At 45.0% G+C, this 20,794-nt stretch overlaps 1 protein-coding gene across 5 annotated transcripts in view; it reads right to left on the bottom strand.

The window, feature by feature from the left end:
- arel1 (apoptosis resistant E3 ubiquitin protein ligase 1) overlaps window positions 1-20,794 on the bottom strand; it is an 89,333-nt gene that overhangs the window by 49,560 nt on the left and 18,979 nt on the right. For all 5 annotated transcript variants that reach the window (XR_011593151.1, XM_070879581.1, XM_070879582.1 and 2 more), the window contains exon 3: window positions 10,361-10,532. Coding sequence is in view for 3 of the 5 variants with exons in the window: in XM_070879581.1 (XP_070735682.1) it covers window positions 10,361-10,532 (172 nt within the window). In the remaining 2 variants the exon portion in view is untranslated. The remainder of the gene's footprint in view (window positions 1-10,360; window positions 10,533-20,794) is intronic.

The raw sequence follows: 20,794 nt of genomic DNA, 5'->3' as shown, positions 1-20,794 counted from the left end.
GTGGGGGATGATTGCCATTTGGGGTGAAAACATTTAATTGGAATACAGTCCTGGAGGTGGGGGGGGGGGGAGGGCAATAAACCAAATTTGGCCTTTCTTTTCCCTTTTTTGAACTGATGCATCCTGTGTGTTGCCAATATTGTCAGTTCTAACGATGTACATAACCCACAGTTGACTGTCTGTACTCTCCACAGATGTGCGTTTCTAGCAGTTTCTGTTTTTGTTCCAGATTTCCAACATTTGCAGTTTTTTGCTTTTTATTTGTAAAAAATACTCCTGTTCTGAAACAGGACCTTCTCTTTCCTTTTCTTCTTTACTTAGAAGTTAGCACCATCATAACAGGCTACAGGACCCGCTTTTGTGCCAAATGCTTCTTTTCTCCCTCAGCAACTCCTCACTCGCTGCAAAGTCCAAATGCAACCAAGACTTGAATGCTGCTACCATTTCTAGAGAAGCTCTTCTGCCAATACTCTCACTCCCAGGGAGGACACAAGAGAAACTTGTCCAATAAAGAAAGAAAGACTTGCATTTATATAGGACCTTTCACAACTACCAGCTGTCTCAAAGCACTTTACAGCCAGTGAAGTACTTTTGGAGTGTAGTCACTGTTGTAATGTGGGAAACACTGCAGTCAACTTGCGCACAGCAAACTCCCACAAGCAGAAATGTGATAACGACCAGATAATCTGTTCTTATGTTATGTTGATTTAGGGATAAATATTGGCCAGGACACCGGGGATAACTCCCCTGCTCTTCTTCGAAATAGTGCCATGGGATCTTTTACATCCACCTGAGGGGGCAGACGGGGCCTCGGTTTAACGTCTCATCCGAAAGATGGTACCTCTGACAGCGCAGCACATCCTCAGCATTTCATTGGAGTGTCAGCCTAGTTTATGTGCTCAAGTTCCTGCAGTGGGACTTGAACCCACAACCTTCTGACTCAGAGGCGAGTGTGCTACCCACTGAGCCACAGCTGACACAAGCTATCTCTCATCATGCACCTCCAATCTCTCTCCAACACAATTTATGCCTCCTTAATCAATACTACTATCATGAATGCTCCTCCTGAACTTTCCGCTTTCATTTTTCTTAAGTTGCCTCTACACCATCCTCCTTCATGCATCCCGAGTGTTGAAATCAAGACTCAACGCATAGTGTCATAATCTATTATCTAATATTTCTCAGGAACTCAAAACCATGGACCTCCTTATCTCTCTTAATCTTTTCTTCTTCCTATTATCTTCAGGCTTTTAAAACCTGAACTTGGTAACACCCAATCACTACTTCATGATTTTAACTAATTTTCTCTTCTACTGTTCTGAACCTCGACTATGGACCATGGGACCTAGACTCTTTTTTACAATTAAAAAAATAATATGAAGGCAATAGAGCTTAGCACTGTTTTGCACATTTACCTTCAATGGCTGTTGAGGCAAATTGATCTCTGATATTCTTACATTGCTCACAGCTTGAATGTGTAATTTTGAATTATTAATTGGATAGATAACAGGAAACAGAAGGCTCTTATTAATGGTAATACACCTATAGTTTTAATTGGGCAGCTGTGACCAGTGGCGTTCTCGGGGATCAGTCTTCAGATTCTTCCTGTCCTTAATGCTTACAAAAGCACGAATAGTAAATTGTCTAAATTTGAAGACACCATATATTATGACAAAACAGCATATTTGAAAAAAATGGATATTGATCAAAAATATGTACAACACTCAGATGGCCAGATGAGTAGTAACTTTCCAGAGGGTTCACACAGTGCCTGAGAGTTTATCCGCAGAGTACCTCAGCCGTACAAACCAGTTAGGCCTCAGCTTCAATACTTGGTAGCTAATCTCAAGTGATAGTAGGGGAGATTGGCCTCAAAGCAGAGGGATAAGGAGGGAAAAATCAGCCAAATTTCTCACTCCTGATTACCATTCAGCAACTCATGCAAAAATGTATTAAAGGGTATATTAGTAACATAGCAACAGTTTCAGGCAGGAGAAAACCTTCGGTCTATCTAGCTCACGTATCCTTAGTATTCCCTTGATGCGTTTCAAATAACCCTGAATCTCATTGACAAGAACCTGTCTAATTCCTTCTTGAAACCCATTAAGGTTTCTTGTTCTACCACCCGTGCTGCTAATCTGTTCCCCATACAAACTACTCTCTTAATATTCTTTTGTTGTCCTTAATTTTTAAATGTGATGCCTTGTAAGAACATAAGGAACTGAGAAATAGGAGCAGGAGTAGGCCATTTGGCCCATCGAACCTGCTCCGCCGTTCAATAAGATCACGAATGAACTACATCAAATAAGCTTTCCAACACCAGCCCCGTATCCCTCGATTCCCTTGGTGCCCAAAAATCTATCGATCTCAGTCTTGAATATTCTCATCGAATGAACATCCATAGCCCGCTGGGGTGCCCCCACCTCCATAGAAAACATAGAAACATAGAAAATAGGTGCAGGAGGAGGCCATTCGGCGCTTCTAGCCTGCACCGCCATTCAATGAGTTCATGGCTGAACATGCAACTTCAGTACCCCATTCCTGCTTTCTCACCATACCCCTTGATTCCCCTAGTAGTAAGGACTTCATCTAACTCCTTTTTGAATATATTTAGTGAATTGGCCTCAACAACTTTCTGTGGTAGAGAATTCCACAGGTTCACCACTCTCTGGGTGAAGAAGTTCCTCCGCATCTCGGTCCTAAATGGCTTACCCCTTATCCTTAGACTGTGACCTCTGGTTCTGGACTTCCCCAACATTGGGAACATTCTTCCTGCATCTAACCTGTCTAACCCCGTCAGAATTTTAAACGTTTCTATGAGGTCCCCTCATTCTTCTGAACTCCAGTGAATACAAGCCCAGTTGATCCAGTCTTTCTTGATAGGTCAGTCCCGCCATCCCGGGAATCAGTCTGGTGAACCTTCGCTGCACTCCCTCAATAGCAAGAATGTCCTTCCTCAGGTTTGGAGACCAAAACTGTACACAATACTCCAGGTGTGGCCTCACCAAGGCCCTGTACAATTGTAGCAACACCTCCCTGCCCTTGTACTCAAATCCCCTCGCTATGAAGGCCAACATGCCATTTGCTTTCTTAACCGCCTGCTGTACCTGCATGCCAACCTTCAATGACTGATGTACCATGACACCCAGGTCTCTTTGCACCTGCCCTTTTCCTAATCTGTCACCATTCAGATAATAGTCTGTCTCTCTGTTTTTACCACCAAAGTGGATAACCTCACATTTATCCACATTATACTTCATCTGCCATGCATTTGCCCACTCACCTAACCTATCCAAGTCACTCTACAGCCTCATAGCATCCTCCTTGCAGCTCACACTGCCACCCAACTTAGTGTCATCCGCAAATTTGGAGATACTACATTTAATCCCCTCGTCTAAATTATTAATGTACAGTGTAAACAGCTGGGGCCCCAGCACAGAACCTTGCGGTACCCCACTAGTCACTGCCTGCCATTCTGAAAAGTACCCATTTACTCCTACTCTTTGCTTCCTGTCTGACAACCAGTTCTCAATCCATGTCAGCACACTACCCCCAATCCCATGTGCTTTAACTTTGCACATTAATCTCTTGTGTGGGACCTTGTCGAAAGCCTTCTGAAAGTCCAAATATACCACATCAACTGGTTCTCCCTTGTCCACTCTACTGGAAACATCCTCAAAAAATGACAGAAGATTTGTCAAGCATGATTTCCCTTTCACAAATCCATGCTGACTTGGACCTATCATATTACCTCTTTCCAAATGCACTGCGATGACATCCTTAATAATTGATTCCATCATTTTACCCACTACCGATGTCAGGCTGATCGGTCTGTAATTCCGTTTTCTCTCTCCCTCCTTTTTTAAAAAGTGGGGTTACATTGGCTACCCTCCACTCCATAGGAACTGATCCAGAGTCAATGGAATGTTGGAAAATGACTGTCAATGCATCCACTATTTCCAAGGCCACCTCCTTAAGTACTCTGGGATGCAGTCTATCAGGCCCTGGGGATTTATCGGCCTTCAATCCCATCAATTTCCCCAACACAATTTCCCGACTAATAAGGATTTCCCTCAGTTCCTCCTCCTTACTAGACCCTCCGACCCCTTTTATATCCGGAAGGTTGTTTGTGTCCTCCTCAGTGAATACCGAACCAAAGTACTTGTTCAATTGGTCCGCCATTTCTTTGTTCCCCGTTATGACTTCCCCTGATTCTGACTGCAGGGGACCTACGTTTGTCTTTACTAACCTTTTTCTCTTTACATATCTATAGAAACTTTTGCAATCCGTCTTAATGTTCCCTGCAAGCTTCTTCTCGTACTCCATTTTCCCTGCCCTAATCAAACTCTTTGTCCTCCTCTGCTGAGTTCTAAATTTCTCCCAGTCCCCGGGTTCTCTGCTATTTCTGGCCAATTTGTATGCCACTTCCTTGGCTTTAATGCTATCCCTGATTTCCCTTGATAGCCACGGTTGAGCCACCTTCCCTTTTTTATTTTTACGACAGACAGGAATGTACAATTGTTGTAGTTCATCCATGCGGTCTCTAAATGTCTGCCATTGCCCATCCACAGTCAACCCCTTAAGTATCATTCGCCAATCTATCCTAGCCAATTCACGCCTCATACCTTCAAAGTTACCCTTCTTTAAGTTCTGGACCATGGTCTCTGAATTAACTGTTTCATTCTCCATCCTAATGCAGAATTGCACCATATTATGGTCACTCTTCCCCAAGGGGCCTCGCACAACGAGATTGCTAATTAATCCTCTCTCATCACACAACACCCAGTCTAAGATGGCCTCCCCCCTAGTTGGTTCCTCGACATATTGGTCTAAAAAACCATCCCTTATGCACTCCAGGAAATCCTCCTCTACCGTATTGCTTCCAGTTTGGTTAACCCAATCTATGTGCATATTAAAGTCACCCATTATAACTGCTGCACCTTTATTGCACGCACCCCTAATTTCATGTTTGATGCCCTCCCCAACATCACTACTACTGTTTGGAGGTCTGTACACAACTCCCACTAACGTTTTTTGTCCTTTGGTATTCTGCAGCTCTACCCATATAGATTCCACATCATCCAAGCTAATGTCCTTCCGAACTATTGCCTTAATTTGCTCCTTAACCAGCAATGCTACCCCACCTCCTTTTCCTTTTATTCTATCTTTCCTGAATGTTGAATACCCCTGGATGTTGAGTTCCCAGCCCTGATCATCCTGGAGCCACGTCTCCGTAATCCCAATCACATCATATTTGTTAACATCTATTTGCACATTAATTCATCCATTTTATTGCGGATACTCCTTGCATTAAGACACAAAGCCTTCAGGCTTGTTCTTTTAACACCCTTTGTCCTTTTAGAATTTTGCTGTACAGTGGCCCTTTTTGTTCTTTGCCTTGGGTTTCTCTGCCCTCCACTTTTCCTCATCTCCTTTCTGTCTTTTGCTTTTGCCTCCTTTTTGTTTCCCTCTGTCTCCCTGCATTGGTTCCCATCCCCCTGCCATATCAGTTTAAATCCTCCCCAACAGCACTAGCAAACACTCCCCCTAGGACATTGGTTCCGGTCCTGCCCAGGTGCAGACCGTCCGGTTTGTACTGGTCCCACCTCCCCCAGAACCGGTTCCAATGCCCCAGGAATTTGAATCCCTCCCTGTTGCACCACTGCTCAAGCCACGTATTCATCTGCGCTGTCCTGCGATTCCTACTCTGACTATCACGTGGCACTGGTAGCAATCCCGAGATTACTACTTTTGAGGTCCTACTTTTTAATTTAGCTCCTAGCTCCTTAAATTCGTTTCGTAGGACCTCATCCCTTTTTTTACCTATGTCGTTGGTACCAATGTGCACCACGACAACTGGCTGTTCTCCCTCCCTTTTTAGAATGCCCTGCACCCGCTCCGAGACATCCTTGACCCTTGCACCAGGGAGGCAACATACCATCCTGGAGTCTCGGTTGCGGCCGCAAACTCCATTCCACTATTCTTGACACCTTTTCCCCTTCTCTCTAACTCCATTTCCTTCCTCCTGACCCCCATTCCCCCTCTCTCTCCCTGACCTATTATCCTCTCCCTCACCCCCATTCCCCCAATCTCTCTCTGACCCCCATTTCCCAGTCTCCCTCGCTCTGACCCCCATTTCCCAGTCTCCCTCGCTCTGACGCCCATTTCCCAGTCTCCCTCGCTCTGACCCCCATTTCCCAGACTCCCTCTCTCTGACCCCCATTTCCCAGTCTCCCTCGCTCTGACCCCCATTTCCCAGTCTCCCTCGCTCTGACCTCCATTTCCAAGTCTCCCTCGCTCTGACCCCCATTTCCCAGTCTTCCTCTCTCTGACCCCCATTCACGAGTCTCCCTCTCCCTGACCCGGATGCCCCCTCTCCCTGACCTCCATTTCTCCAATATCTCTCTAACCCCCATTCCTTATTTTCCCCATCCATCGACCCCCATTGGCCTGCTCTTCGTCCCAGCTCCCAGTCTCCCCTTTCCTTTCTTCCCCCACCATCCACTCCCCCACTCCCAAGTCCCTTTGAATTATTGACTGCATTTCCACCTCTGAATCACAAGGTGCAGGGTTCAAACCCCGTTCCAGACAGTGCCAGTGAGTGGAGAGCAGAACTTCGGCTTGAATTCTGGGTTGGCATCCAGGGGGCTACTTGTATCTGGTGGGGATGTGTGTGTCGTCCCCCCCCGCCCTGCCAAACAATGAGTTGTGAAAGCCCATAAAATCTTCCAGCCATGTAGGACGAACCACCCCTCATGCTGCGGCCTATCAGACTGCGAATCAGCCTACAAAATCGTCCACTACTTCACTCTATTCTCCAAGGGAAGAGTACAAAGATATGAAAGCAACAGCTCCTTGTAGCTAAATTTTGCATTTGGCAGTAAAGCTTATTTGAATTTTAACCTCAGTTTAACCTCGGTAGTGGGGAAGCTTCTGGAAACTATAATCCGGGAAAAAATTAACAGTCACTTGGACAAGTGTGGATTAATTAAGGAAAGCAGCATGGATTTCTTAAAGGCAAATCGTGTTTAACTGATTTGAGAGAGTTTTTTGATGAGGTAACACAAGAGGATTGATGAGGGCAATGCAATTGATGTGGTGTACATAGACTTCCAAAGGGCATTTGATAAGGTACCACATAATAGGCTTGCCAGCAAAGTTGAAGCCCATGGAATAAAAGGGACAATGGCAGCATAGATACAAAATTGGCTAAGTGACAGGAAACAGAGTAGTGGTGAACGGTTGTTTTGTGGACTGAAGGAAAGTATACAGTGGCGTTCCCCAGGAGTCAGTACAAGGACCACTGCTTTTCTTGATATATATTAATGATTTGGACTTAGGTGTACAGGGCACAATTGCAAAATTTGCAGATGACACAAAACTTGGAAGTATAGTGAACAGTGAGGAGGATAGTGATAGACTTCAAGAGGATAGAGACAGGCTGGTGGAATGGGCGGACACGTGGCAGATGAAATTTAACACAAAGTGTGAAGCGATACATTTTGGTAGGAAGAACGAGGAGAGGCAATATAAACTAAAGAGTACAATTCAAAGGGGGTGCAGGAACAGAGAGACCTGGGGTGTATCTGCACAAATTGTTGAAGGTGGCAGGGCAAGTTGAGATAGCGGTTAAAAAAGCATACAGGATCCTGGGCTTCGTAATCGAGGCATAGAGTATAAAAGCAAGGAAATTATGATGAGCCTATATAAAATACTGGTCCAGCCTCACCTAGGGTATTGTGTCCAATTCTGGGCACCGCAATTTAGGAAGGATGTGAAGGCCTTAGAGAGGGTGCAGAAAAGGTTTAGAAGAATGAAGTTTCTCATCCTGGAACTAGTTATGTGGATAGACTGGGGTTGTTCGCCTTACAGCAGAGAAGGTTGAGAGGAGATTTGATAGAGGTGTTCAAAATCATAAGGGGTCTAGACAGAGTAGATAGAGAGAAAATGTTTCCATTGGCAGAAGGGTCAAGAAGAGGGGACACAGATTTAAGGTGATTGGCAGAAGAACCAACGATGACGGAGGAAAATCTTTTTATGCAGCGACTAGTTAGGATCTGGAATGCACCGCCTGAGAGGGTGGTGGGGGCAGATTTAATCGTGGATTTCAAAAGGGAATTGAATAAATACCTGTAGGAAAAAAAATTGCAGGGCTACGGGGAAAGGGCGGGGGAGTGAGACTAACTGAAGTACTTTCCCAGAGAGCCAACACCGGCTCGACTGGTCAAACGGCCTCCTTCTGTGCTATAAACATTCTATGATTCTATATTTCAATTTATCCAAACCTTTCAGAATTTTAAACATTTCTCTTTTCAAGAGAGAAAAGACCCAGGGCGGTCAATCTTTTCTTATGTCATTCCCTTAAATTTGGAGATCAACTGTCTAGCCCTTTTCTGTACACCCTCCAATAACTGAAAATCCTTTTTGAAATAGGGAAACTAATACTCCAGATGTGGTCCCACAATGGCCAAATAAAGTTTTAAAATGACCTCTCTGGATTGATAATTTATATCCCTTGCTATGCATCCCAACATTCTGTTTGCATTTTTTTTTTAAATAAACAGCCCGGGAACATTCTGCTGATGGTTTAAGTGACCTGTCCAGTAAAACTCCAGGACCTCTTTCCTGCTCAGATAACTCAAGTGCATCCCCATTTAGCACATAATCATCATCATCTATCTTCCTTCTGCCAAATCTCATAAGCTTAGTATTCCCTGTATTAAATGTCATATCAATCTTTTTGGACACTATGGGAATCAAGAGATATAGGGGTAGGGTGGGAACGCGGAGTTGAGGTAGAAGATCAGCTATGATCTTATTGAATGGCGGAGCAGGCTCGAGTGACCAAATGGCCTACTCCTGCTCCTTATGTCTCTGCCCACTGATCGAGCTTGTCAAGGTCCTTTTCAATTTGGGCGCATTGACATTCATTATTTTCAACTGCTCCCAATTTGGTCTCGCCTGCAAATTTGGACACTTTGGATACAACTTCTTACTCAAAATCATTTATATGTATTTCTACTTATTGTTCTCTACCAGCCAATCATTTACCTATCCATTTTAGTACACTACCATCTAACCCTAATGGGCTTGGAATGTAAAATTGCTCTCAGCTTCTCTCAATGGTATAACTGTCCATTAGGATAGTGTGTGAGCCAGTGAAGTTTCACCCTTCCACTGCCCATCTCCCAATGTGGGGATTACCCTCTTCTATCCCCCAAACAAGCTTGGGGATCACCTGATGAAGATTTGAATCTTATTGTATAGTGGACCATAGCACAAACATACATTCTACTATGCTGTGGGACACAAAGCTCAATTATACTACATTATGGTGGGGACCTGGCCATTGGACAATGGAAACTGGTAGATAACCAAGGTTCCATTGTCTTGACTAATGCCACCCAGAGGCCATTTTATTCAAACCTGAACCTATATGAAGGGTAAAGACACTGGTAGAAAAGAAAATGACCACAGTCCTATTAAAACTTGTGTCAGTTGCACAGTGGGGGTACTTCATAAAATGTGTTTCTGGTTGAATTTGATTTTTATAAATCGAAAACAATTCACCGAAATTCAGCTCAGAGGTCTGGTGCAGCAGTGCAGAGCCAGGTAAAGCTCTCTTTGCTTAGACACAACAATTTGTTTTATCTTAGAGAGAAGGTGTTAGTTTATGTTAATCACGTCAGGTATAACACAGGTTGTATGCACTCCATCTACAGTGTATCCAATCACAACATCAGAAGAGCACTCCCTAGTGCAACAACATGGCATCCATTTTCCACATCAACCTTCCTGTAGACTCACTGACAAATTGCCAAATTGGTGCTAATTTGTGCTAAACAGGCAGCTCTTTGCTGTGACCCACACTAACTCAGAATTATTTATTTTTAAAAGGTAAGAAAGCAGAAACAGCCCAGTTGAAAACCATGGGATTGTGCAGTTAGTGACTATGAGTCTATATAAAGCTTTTTTTTTAAATCAATGGCTGGGCTGGTGGATGCTGGATATAGGGTGGGTTTGAATCCAGATGGGTAGAATGGTCTATTCCAAAGCATGCCTGATACTCACAACATCTGCCTGCCATGATCATGAGGAGTTTACTGGGTTCTCTGCCAGACTGCTAGATGAAGCACCTCACAACCAAGGCACTTTTCGACTGTGGGAGAGGGAGAAAAATAACATGACCATTATCGCCAAGCTTTGCTTGTGCCTCCTATTGGCTGTCAGTGGGCTATATAGTTGATGCCATATGTGGACAAGGAATCATTCCTGGACAGCCTGACCCTTCCCAGCTAACGTAGGCAGCATACATCCAAGAGAGGAAGGAAATTCTAAGATTGATTTTCTTTAAACATACGCGTGGTAGTGGTGCTCCAGACCCTGTGTGCAGAGCCACTCCTGCAGTGCCAACTCCTTCACCAGTTGGCGTTGGGCTGCTTCTATCTCCTGAATCGCACCCTCCTCCAAGGAATCGCCCTTCAGAAGGGACAAAATGCTCAGCACGGCCAGCTCCTCTAAACTCTGCACATCTGCAAATAAAACAGACAGAATAAGCTGACTTTACACCATTTAGCTCTTAGACTGACCAGATCACCTGAAGGAAAAATCGGTTTTAAATATCCTTAACAACAAGAAGAACTTTAATATGGCTAAACCACATTTCACTGGAAGAACATTGAGTGTCAGCCGTGTCTCAGTTGGTCGAACCCATGCCTCTGAATCAGAAGGTTAAGGGTTCAAGACACACTCCAGAGCCTTGCGTACAAAAATCTAGGCTGACACTCCAGTGCAGTGCTGAGGGAGTGCTGCACAGCATGGAGGCCCCGAACTGCGAGGGAACATCAGCGGCAGGTCAGGGCCTTAAAAGGAGCGACGAGCGGCGGCCATAACAGCGTGGAGGCCCCGACCCGCGAGGGAACATCAGCAGCAGGTCGGGGCCATAAAAGAAGCGGCGGCCATGAGCAGTGTGAAGGCGTGCCATTACAAGATACAGCGCGAGCTGGTGCAGGAGGGCGACGGCTGTGAAGAGTGAAGTCATCAAGATCCAGGTCAGTGACTGGAACATGGGCAGATACAGCAGCAGTGGCGAGGTCGGGGCGAAGGAGTGGCGAGAGATTGTGGAGGGATGTGATAGGGACCCAGGGGAGGCGCGAGTTCGGGGCTAGGGCCCATGGGGCAGCACGGACCAGTCCACACTGCGATATGCGCGCACTGGGTCCGTGCAGCAGAGCAGGTCTCCAGTCTTCTTGGGTAATCCTTGCCACTGGACCAAGACCTAGCTCTGTCAAGCCCGTGTGGTGGCTGGTGTGCAACGGCCACTACACAGTAAAAAAAAAATCCACGCACAGGCATCTTCCACCCTTCAGGATGTAGTTTGGGTCCTTCATTGAAACACCTGTGAACTCGTCCTTTTTTGACGTGGAAGCAAGTCATCCTCATTTCGAAGGGCTGCCTATGATGATGATGCACTGTCGGAGGTGCCATCATTTGGATGAGACGTTAAACCGAGGCCCTGTCTGCCCTCGCAAGTGAATGTAAAAGGTCCTATGGGCCCAGGTTTCCACCGACCCTTAGAATGGCGCAATTTCGTGAGGTCCACTGATTTTCTCGAACAAAAAGTGCGCCTAATCCTTACCGTGGTATTCTCCACGCTGATCAGGCCTCCTTGGGACTCGGCGCAGCGCAGCAGAGCCAGCGGGGGCGGAGCTACGCCCTTCGCCAAAAAGAGAGCCGGCAGCTGCGCGCGTGCGCAGTAGCTCCTGGCCCTCCCAGCGCGTCCTGGCTCCAGGCGACCCTATCCCTGGCCAAGTGGCCTGCCGCACAGGCTAGCCGTTGCCTTCCCACGCTCACACCAGTTCATTGTTGTAGCCTCTCGCACCCCCATTGCCTGCATCTTCTGCTGCCCCTCCCGTTCCGTTGGCGGAGTGCGTGCCAAGGGAAGCTAGCCGGTGAGCCCCGGGGGCGCAGGAGCTACAGGAGCCGGGGGGGGGGGGGGGGCGGGGGGGACGAGCGGCTCGAGTCCGGGCCACCAGATCAGCACCAGGAGTCATCCACCACATTTGCGGCCGAATTCTTCAAGACACGATACTGGGGGGGGGGGGGGGTGGGGTGAAGCTACTGGCTTGTGTCACTGATCACATTTATGTCAAGAAATTTCAAAGCATTAATGCCGAAAGACAATATCCCTTTTGGACTTTATAAATCGAGTTCAGGAAATCAGGGGTGGTGGGGGGGGGGAAGGAGGAGACTTTCTTTAAATGATTTAAAAAAAGAACAAGCTGCTCGAATTAGAAAAGTTGTCCTTAGGCTGTCTGCTGATAAGAGCAGTAAGAAAGGCAGTCAGCACCATCAAAATTCAACTTCTGCTATAAATGATATTAAAGAGTGCATATTTTATGAAGCTTGTGTAAATTACGCAAAAGTTACAGTACAAGATCTGTATTAGTTGTTGTGAAGGTGTTTAGTGCTTTGCAAGGTCCTCTAACTTCCCTCCCTCCCCTCCACCCCCATCTCTGGCTACCTGCGCCTGATTTCTAAAATGTCCGCAAGGTTTTTCTGAGCGGACACATACGCTGACCTAAGTTAGTTTGGAGTAACTTTTCGCTGTCTAAACTTGCCTAAATGGCCAAAACAGGTGTAAGTGGCTGGTAACGACCCCTTTTGAAAAATAAACTGAACTAAAAAGAAACTGAACTAACTCATTGAAACTGGAGCAAACTAAATGTGGAGAATTGCGATTTTTAAGATACTCCAAAAAAAAACTAGTTGCTCCAAAAAAATAGGAGCAACTCCTGTCGAAACTTGGGCCCTATGAAACTATTTAGAAGAGGAGCAGGGGAGTTATCTCTGGTATCCTAGCCAATATTTATCACTCAATCATCATAACAAGACAGATTATCTGCTCATTATCACATGGCTGTTTGTGGGAGATTGCTGTGCGCAAATTGGCTGCCACGTTTCCTACAGTACAACAGTGACCACACTTAAAGTATTTCATTGGCTGTAAAGCGCTTGGGGTATACGTGGTCGTGAAAGGTGCTATATAAATGCAAGTCTTTCTTTCTTTAACATTGAACGGAAATTATGTCAGACAAAGGTAGCTTGTAACCAAGGACAGATCTTGGGTTGCTATGGGACCAGCAGAACAGAGCGGTACTGTCTTGAGATAAGACCCTCAGTAAACTTTAACAAGTGACACGCATGATGAAGTAACCGCACTAAACTTTGAACCAGACATGAACATCCAGGGCAACAGCCATGCTTGAGGGAATCAATCATCGAGATGTGCATGTGAAAATCATAAAGAAAGCGTGGATTCAAAGAATACAAGAACTTAACATCATAGGCAGTCCCTCAAAATCGAGGAAGACTTGCTTCCACTCTAAAAGTGAGTTCTCAGGTGACTGAACAGTCCAATACATGAATTACAGTCTCTGTCACAGTTGGGACAGACAGTTGTTGAAGGAAAGGGTGGGTGAGACTGGTTTGCCGCACGCTCCTGTCGCTGCCTGCGCTTGTTTTCTGCATGCTCTCGATGACGAGACTGGAGGTGCTCTTCCTCCACTGAGGGCGGTCTTTGCCCAGGGATTCCCAGGTGTCGGTGGGGATGTTGCACTTTATCAGGGAGGATTTATCAAGGAACTTAACAATACCTAGCCCCTTGACTGCAGTCAGTGAAGACAAATATGTCCTGATCTAAAGGAAAGAAGAGGTCTAAAGATTTCAACCGACCGGGTGTCATAGCTTTGGCCACCGGGCACTTGAAGACTCCAGAACAGGTCTAGAAACTTACAGCACAGAAGGAGGCCATTCAGCCCAGCTTGCCTGTGCTGGCAAGTTGTGTTTCTTATTTTATCCGTAAGTTAGTGGTTAAATAAAAGATCTCCGAGATATTGGCATGGAATTTGCAGTCAGCGGCGAAGCAAAGGCATTCGCCACTGGCCCCGAAGAAAGCTGTCCACAAAGACCTCGTGATCACTGTGTTGAGAAGTTTGCCTTTTTTGACGTGCAAGTGATTTCAATGAACAATCTTTTTTTTTAATTTTTTTTTCAGTTTCTTAAAAATTATAATTTTTTTTTAATCAAAGTGGAGAAATTTGACACTCCACAAAATTAAAATTAAGTTTTTCAGGGCCATAACGTTTGTTTAATAGTCAACACGCTGTTCAGACCCCAGTTACACCTAATCCAATAAGGCCTAACACTAATGGGGTATTTAACAGCAATATTACCACAGATAAGCCCAAGTTTTCATACGTTTCACTGATTACACGGATCGCCAGCTATGGGTGTCAGAGCAGTGAGTGACTGACCACAACTTCAGCATTTCCGAGTTTAGATGTGCATGCACTACATCCTGAAGATGTGGTCAGTTTCAATGGGGTAATAACAGTGGAAGCTGTTCGATCGCAGCTTTTACCCACTGCAAATTCTATGGGTTTCTGTTAAGTCAGGTCTATGAAGCCCACTCTAACACCCAATGTGGGAGGTGTAAAAGCCATAGATAATTCCTAAAGACCAACAGCGTTAAAATGACTCCGTTGGGGGAAACAAGATTTATATTGCACAAGTGAAAAGTGGAATAAACACCTCTTTTCAACATGAAGTAAAAGCGTATAAAATCCTGATTATTGCTAAGGTCTCCAGCCTGATTTTACAGCATTTGCTTTTAAAAGAATAATCAAGAAAAAAATCCTAGAGTAGCTTTATGCTCAAGAATTCTATTTTTTTTTTAGATGAGAATAAAACTTACCAAGCCATGGTTAGCTTTCCAATTGTAACAACCAACACTGATAGGGACTGAAGTGTCTAGGTAAATTAGCAGAACCAAAAGCCAAGATTAATCAGGGACTGTAATCCTGCGGTAATGAGTACAAGTCAAGGAACCCAGGAGTGAGGCCCTGCTAGAGAATAGGGACCCAGTACTGCAGTCTCCAAATTGAAAGCAAGTCAATAAAATGAGAGTTATTTGGCAATACCACACCGGCATTGTTATACATTATTGTAGTACTGTATTACCCAATCTACTGAGCCATACGTTGAGATCCCAACAACTGTTAGCTTCCTTACTGAACTCAATAAAGGAAGTTTTTGTGTTATCTGTAATGAGCTTTATATCGCATCAAAACATCTCACACTATGAATCAATTTTAAAGTGCAGAGACACGCAAGCTTTGTACAAACAAAAGATTTTGAAACAGTCAAAGTCTAAAGATAGGTGGAATAATCATTAGTACCTTAAAAAGGCAGTAAAAATTTCAACATACTTTGTTTATAATTAGAATGAAACTTTTCTCCTTTCAAATTTCTCTTCTTCGCTATCCTCTTGTCATGCTTGCCGAAAGCTCTTCTATGCCTTGCGCAGGCCTCCAGTCTTCATGTCTGAACCTGGTTAGTAAGTGTGCTCAAGTACTCATGAAAGGGGAACCTTGCGCCCTCATGCAACATCGTCATTGACAAATATTCACTTATCAGCAGGAGCCCTGGTCATCGACCTCGGCTAGCCCAAGGCCACTAAAACCTATTGTATTTGTCCCCTCCCACATTCCTCGCTGCCTTTGTCCAGGATCAGATAACTCAGTGTCAACCTCCATTACATGTGAACTCGCTGAGTTAGTCTCAGGAGCTACAGGTTTTTAAACAGGGGTTAGAAATTAGTCTCTCTGTTTCAGCCTCTCACTCTTAATTTCCTCTGCTCTGACTGTGCCACAACCTCTACAGCAGAATACAGTACAGTAGAAAAGAAATCTTTGCATGTTCCAATGCATTTAGATTATTTAGCTAACTCCCTTAATTTGCCTTGTCTGTTGAAGTTTACATTACTGCCAACTAAGGTATCGGTTTCTGGGTTGTTATTAATTGGTTGAGCGGCCCCCGGCATGCGGGAACCATTGGAGCAGGCCGGGGAGCGGAAGGAGCGGCGTGGAGGCATACCACTCCAGGGAGCAGCACGTGCTGGAGCAGGAGAGCAACGGCAGTGAAAAGGGACGTCACCAATGTCCAGGTCGGTGATTGGAGCGTGGGCAGATACAGCAGGAGCGGCGAGAGATTGTAGAGGGACGTGATCAGCGTCCAGGAGAGGCGCAAGTTCGGGACCCAGGAGAGGCGAGGGCCCAGGGGCAGCACGGGCCAGCCCACACTGTGATATGTGTGCGCACTAAGTCCATGCAGCAGAGCTGGTCTCCAGTCGTCTTGGTTAATCCTTGCCACTGGACCAAGACCTAGCTCTGTCAAGCCCGTATGGTGGCTGGTGTGCAATGGTCACCACACATTAAAAAAATCCACGCACAGGCATCTTCCGCCCGTCAAGATTTAGTTCGGACCTGGAATTTTAGGACCTTCATTGACACACCTGTGAACTTCTTGACGTGGAAGCAAGTCATCCTCAATTCGAGGGACTGCCTATGATGATGATGATGATGATGATTAATTGGGATCAATGGCAGCCCAGCACAAGAACTTTCATTTGGAGAGTCTGCATGGCAGGATACCGAGAACACAAAAAAGGGGAACAAAGGAAAAAGAGACTTTCATTTATATAGCGCCTTTCATGACCACCAGCCGTCTCAAAATGCTTTACAGCCAATTAAGTACTTTATTGAAGTGTAGTAACTGTTGTAATGTGGGAAATGTAGTAGCCAATATGCATGCAGCAAACTCCCACAAACAACAATGTGATAATGATCGGATAATCTGTTTTTTTTGATTGAGGGATAAATATTGGCCAGGACACTGGGGAAAACTCCCCTGCTCTTCTTCGAAATAGTGCCATGGGATCTTTTAAGTCCACCTGAGAGCAGACGGGGCCTCGGTTTAGCGTCTCATGCAAAAGATAGAACCTCCGGCAGTACAGCACTCCCTCAGCACTACACTGGACTGACAGCCTAGATATATCTCAAGTCCCTGGAGTGGGACTTGAACCCACAATCTTCTGACTCAGAGGTGAGTGTGCTACCAACTGAACCACAGCTGAACACTGAAGTTTCATGGTTGCAAGGTGGCGGGGGGGGGGGCAGGGTATTGTCTCTGGAGCTTTAACCATATTGCTCTCTCTCTCTCTCTCTCATGCAAATGCACATGAACAGCACACTCTTCTAAAATTTGTAATTAGGACTTACCCGGTCTTGTCCTCAGTAATGTAGAATAGGGCAGATTTTAGACAACTTTCACTTTCAGGTGGTAAACACATTCTGCAGTAAACATCCCGTCAGTCAGGTTTGAAAAGTGAGACTATCTGTTTACACAAGAAGCTGAATGGGATTCCAGTATTTAAAAGAAACCACAAATCAAAGATGGATACGAAGAGGATTGGGTAAGCCTCATTTGTCCAGGGGGATTTTGTGCTATGGGCAGCCAATAATGCTTTCAAAAGCATTTTGCCAACAGTACAGAATAATAATCTATCACTCAATGGGAGGAGAAAGCACTAGAAGAAAAAAGAGATGCACACAACCATGTATTATCAAAGAACATTCCTATATACACACCAAGCATGGAAATATTTTGATTACGTATATATTATAACAGCAAAACCAATTAGAATCAATGCACTATAACATGTGTTTTAATAATCCTGGCTAGATTTTTTTTTAAACTTCTTTAGTATCTCCAGCTCCCTCTCCTGTTAAGGAGAAGTTGATAAACATTGCCAAACTTCAGTACAATGTCCTTCATTCATAGAAACATAGAAAATAGGTGGAAGAGTAGGCCATTCGGCCCTTCGAGCCTGCACCACCATTCAATAAGATCATGGCTGATCATTCGCCTCAGTACCCCTTTCCTGTTTTCTCTCCAATACCCTTTGATCCCTTTAGCCGTCAGGGTCATATCTAACTCCCTCTTCAATATATCTAACGAACTGGCATCAACAACTCTCTGCGGTAGAGAATTCCACAGGTTAACAACTCTGAGTGAAGAAGTGCCTCCTCATTTCGGTCCTAAATGGCTTACCCCTTATCCTTAGACTGTGACCCCTGGTTCTGCACTTCCCCAACATCGGTAACATTCTTCCTGCATCTAACCTGTCCAGTCCTGTCAGAATTTTATGTTTCTATTAGATCCCTCTCATTCTTCTAAACTCCAGTGAATACAGCCCAGTCGATCTAGTCTCTCCTCATATGTCAGTCCCGCCATCCCGGGAATCAGTCTGGTGAACTTTCGCTGCACTCCCTCAATAGCAAGAACGTCCTTCCTCAGATCAGGAGAACAAAACTGAACACAATATTCCAGGTGAGGCCTCACCAAGGCCCTGCACAACTGCATTAAGACCTCCCTGCTCCTATACTCAAATCCCGTAGTCATGAAGGCCAGTTGCCTTCTTCACCGCCTGCTGTACCTGCATGCCATCTTTCAATGACTGATGTACCATGACACCCAGGTCTCGTTGCACCTCCCCTTTTCCTAATCTGCCGCCATTCAGATAATTTTCTGCCTTCCTGTTTTTGCCACCAAAGTGGATAAACTCACATTTATCCACCCAATAATACTGTTGGAAAATGATCACCAATGCATCCACTATTTCTAGGGCCACTTCCTTAAGTACTCTGGGATGCAGACTATCATGCCCTGGGGATTTACCGGCCTTCAATCCCATCAATTTCCCCAACACAATTTCCTGACTAATAAGGATTTCCTTCAGTTCCTCTTCTCACTAGACCCTCAGTCCCCTAGTATTTCCGGAAGGTTATTTGTGTCTTCCTTCGTGAAGACAGAAGTATTGGTTCAAGTGGTCTGCCATTTTTTTGTTCACCATTATAAATTCACCTGACTCTGACTGCAAGGGACCTACATTTGTCTTCACTAATCTTTTTCTCTTCACATATCTATAGAAGCTTTTGCAGTCAGTTTTTATGTTCCCAGCAAGCTTCCTCTCATAATCTATTTTCCCCCTCCTAATTAAACCCTTTTGTCCTCCTCTGCTGAATTCTAAATTTCTCCCAGTCCTCAGGTTTGCTGCTTTTTCTGGCCAATTTATATGCATCTTCCTTGGAATTAACACTATCCCTAATTTCCCTTGTTAGCCACAGTTGAGCCACCTTCCCCTTTTTGTCTTTACTCCGGACAGGGATGTACAATTGTTGAAGTTCATCCATGTGATCTTTAAATGTTTGCCATTGCCTATCCCATCAACTCTTTAAGTATCATTCGCCAGTCTATTCTAGCCAATTCACATCTCATACCATCGATGTTACCTTTCCTTAAGTTCAGGACCCTAGTCTCTGAATTAACTGTGTTACTCTCCATCTTAAAGAATTCTACCATATTATGGTCACTCTTCCCCAAGGGGCCTCGCACAACAAGATTGCTAATTAGTCCTTTCTCATTACACATCACCCAGTCTAGGATGGCCAGCCCTCTAGTTGGTTTCTCGACATATCGGTCTAGAAAACCATCCCTAATACACTCCAGGAAATCCTCCTCCACCGTATTGCTACCAGTTTGGTTAGCCCAATCTATATGTAGATTAAAGTCGCCCATAATAACTGCTGTACCTTAATTGCACGCATCCCTAATTTCTTGTTTGATGCTGTCCCCAACCTCACGACTACTGTTTGGTGGTCTGTGCACAACTCCCACTAGCGTTTTGTGCCCTTTGGTATTCCGCAGCTCTACACATAGATTCCACATCATCCAAACTAATGTCCTTCCTTACTATTGCGTTAATTTCCTCTTTGACCAGCAACGCTACCGCACCTCCTTTTCCTTTCTGTCTATCCTTCCTGAATGTTGAATACCCCTGGATGTTGTGTTCCCAGCCTTGGTCATCCTGGAGCCATGTCTCCGTAATCCCAATTATATCATATTCGTTAATAGCTGCCTGCGCAGTTAATTCATCCACCTTATTACGAATACTCCTCGCATTGAGGCACAGAGCCTTCAGGTTTGTCTTTTTAACACACTTTGTCCCTTTATAATTTTGCTGTAATGTGGCCCTTTTTGATTTTTGCCTTGGGTTTCTCTGCCCTCCACTTTTACTTTTTTTCTTTCTATCTTTTGCTTCTGCCCCTATTTTACTTCTGTCTCCCTGCATAGGTTCCCATCCCCCTGCCATATTAGTTTAACCCCTCCCCAACAGCACAAGCAAACACTCCCGCTAGAACATTGATTCTGGTCCTGCCCAGGTGCAGACCGTCCGGTTTGTACTGGTCCCACCTCCCCCAGAACCGGTTCCAATGTCCTAAGAATTTGAATCCTTCCCTCCTGCACCACTCCTCAAGCCACATGTTCATCTGAGCTATTCTGCCATTCCTACTCTGACTAGCACGTGGCACTGGTAGCAATCCTGAGATTACTACCTTTGAGGTCCTACTTTTTAAATTTAACTCCTAGCTCCCTAAACTCAGCATGTAGGACCTCATCCCGTTTTTTACCTATATTGTTCGTACCTATATGTACCACGATAGCTGGTTGTTCACCCTCCCCCTCCAAAATGTACAACCTCTATACCTTTAACTGATGCTAGTTTTCCACCAGAAGGGAAAATCAATGAATAAGTGGTTCTCACCTGCCCTTTTACCACCTCCCTTTCCACTGTCCAGGGCCCCAATTACTCCTTCCAGGTAAAACAGTGATTTACTCACACCAATTTCAATTTAGTATACTGTATTCGCTGCTAACAAAGAAGCCTCCTCTACATTGGGGAGATCAAATACAGATTGGGTGACCGTTTGCGGAACACCTCCATTCAGTTCGTAAGCGGGACCCCGAGCTTCCGGTCGTTTATCACTTTAATTCTCCATTCCACTCCCACTCTGATCTCTCCGTCCTCAGCCTCTTACTGTTCCAACGAATC

This window comes from Pristiophorus japonicus, chromosome 4, assembly GCF_044704955.1.
Source record: "Pristiophorus japonicus isolate sPriJap1 chromosome 4, sPriJap1.hap1, whole genome shotgun sequence".
Taxonomy (NCBI): domain Eukaryota; kingdom Metazoa; phylum Chordata; class Chondrichthyes; family Pristiophoridae; genus Pristiophorus; species Pristiophorus japonicus.
This window is presented reverse-complemented; position numbering and strand designations above follow the sequence as displayed.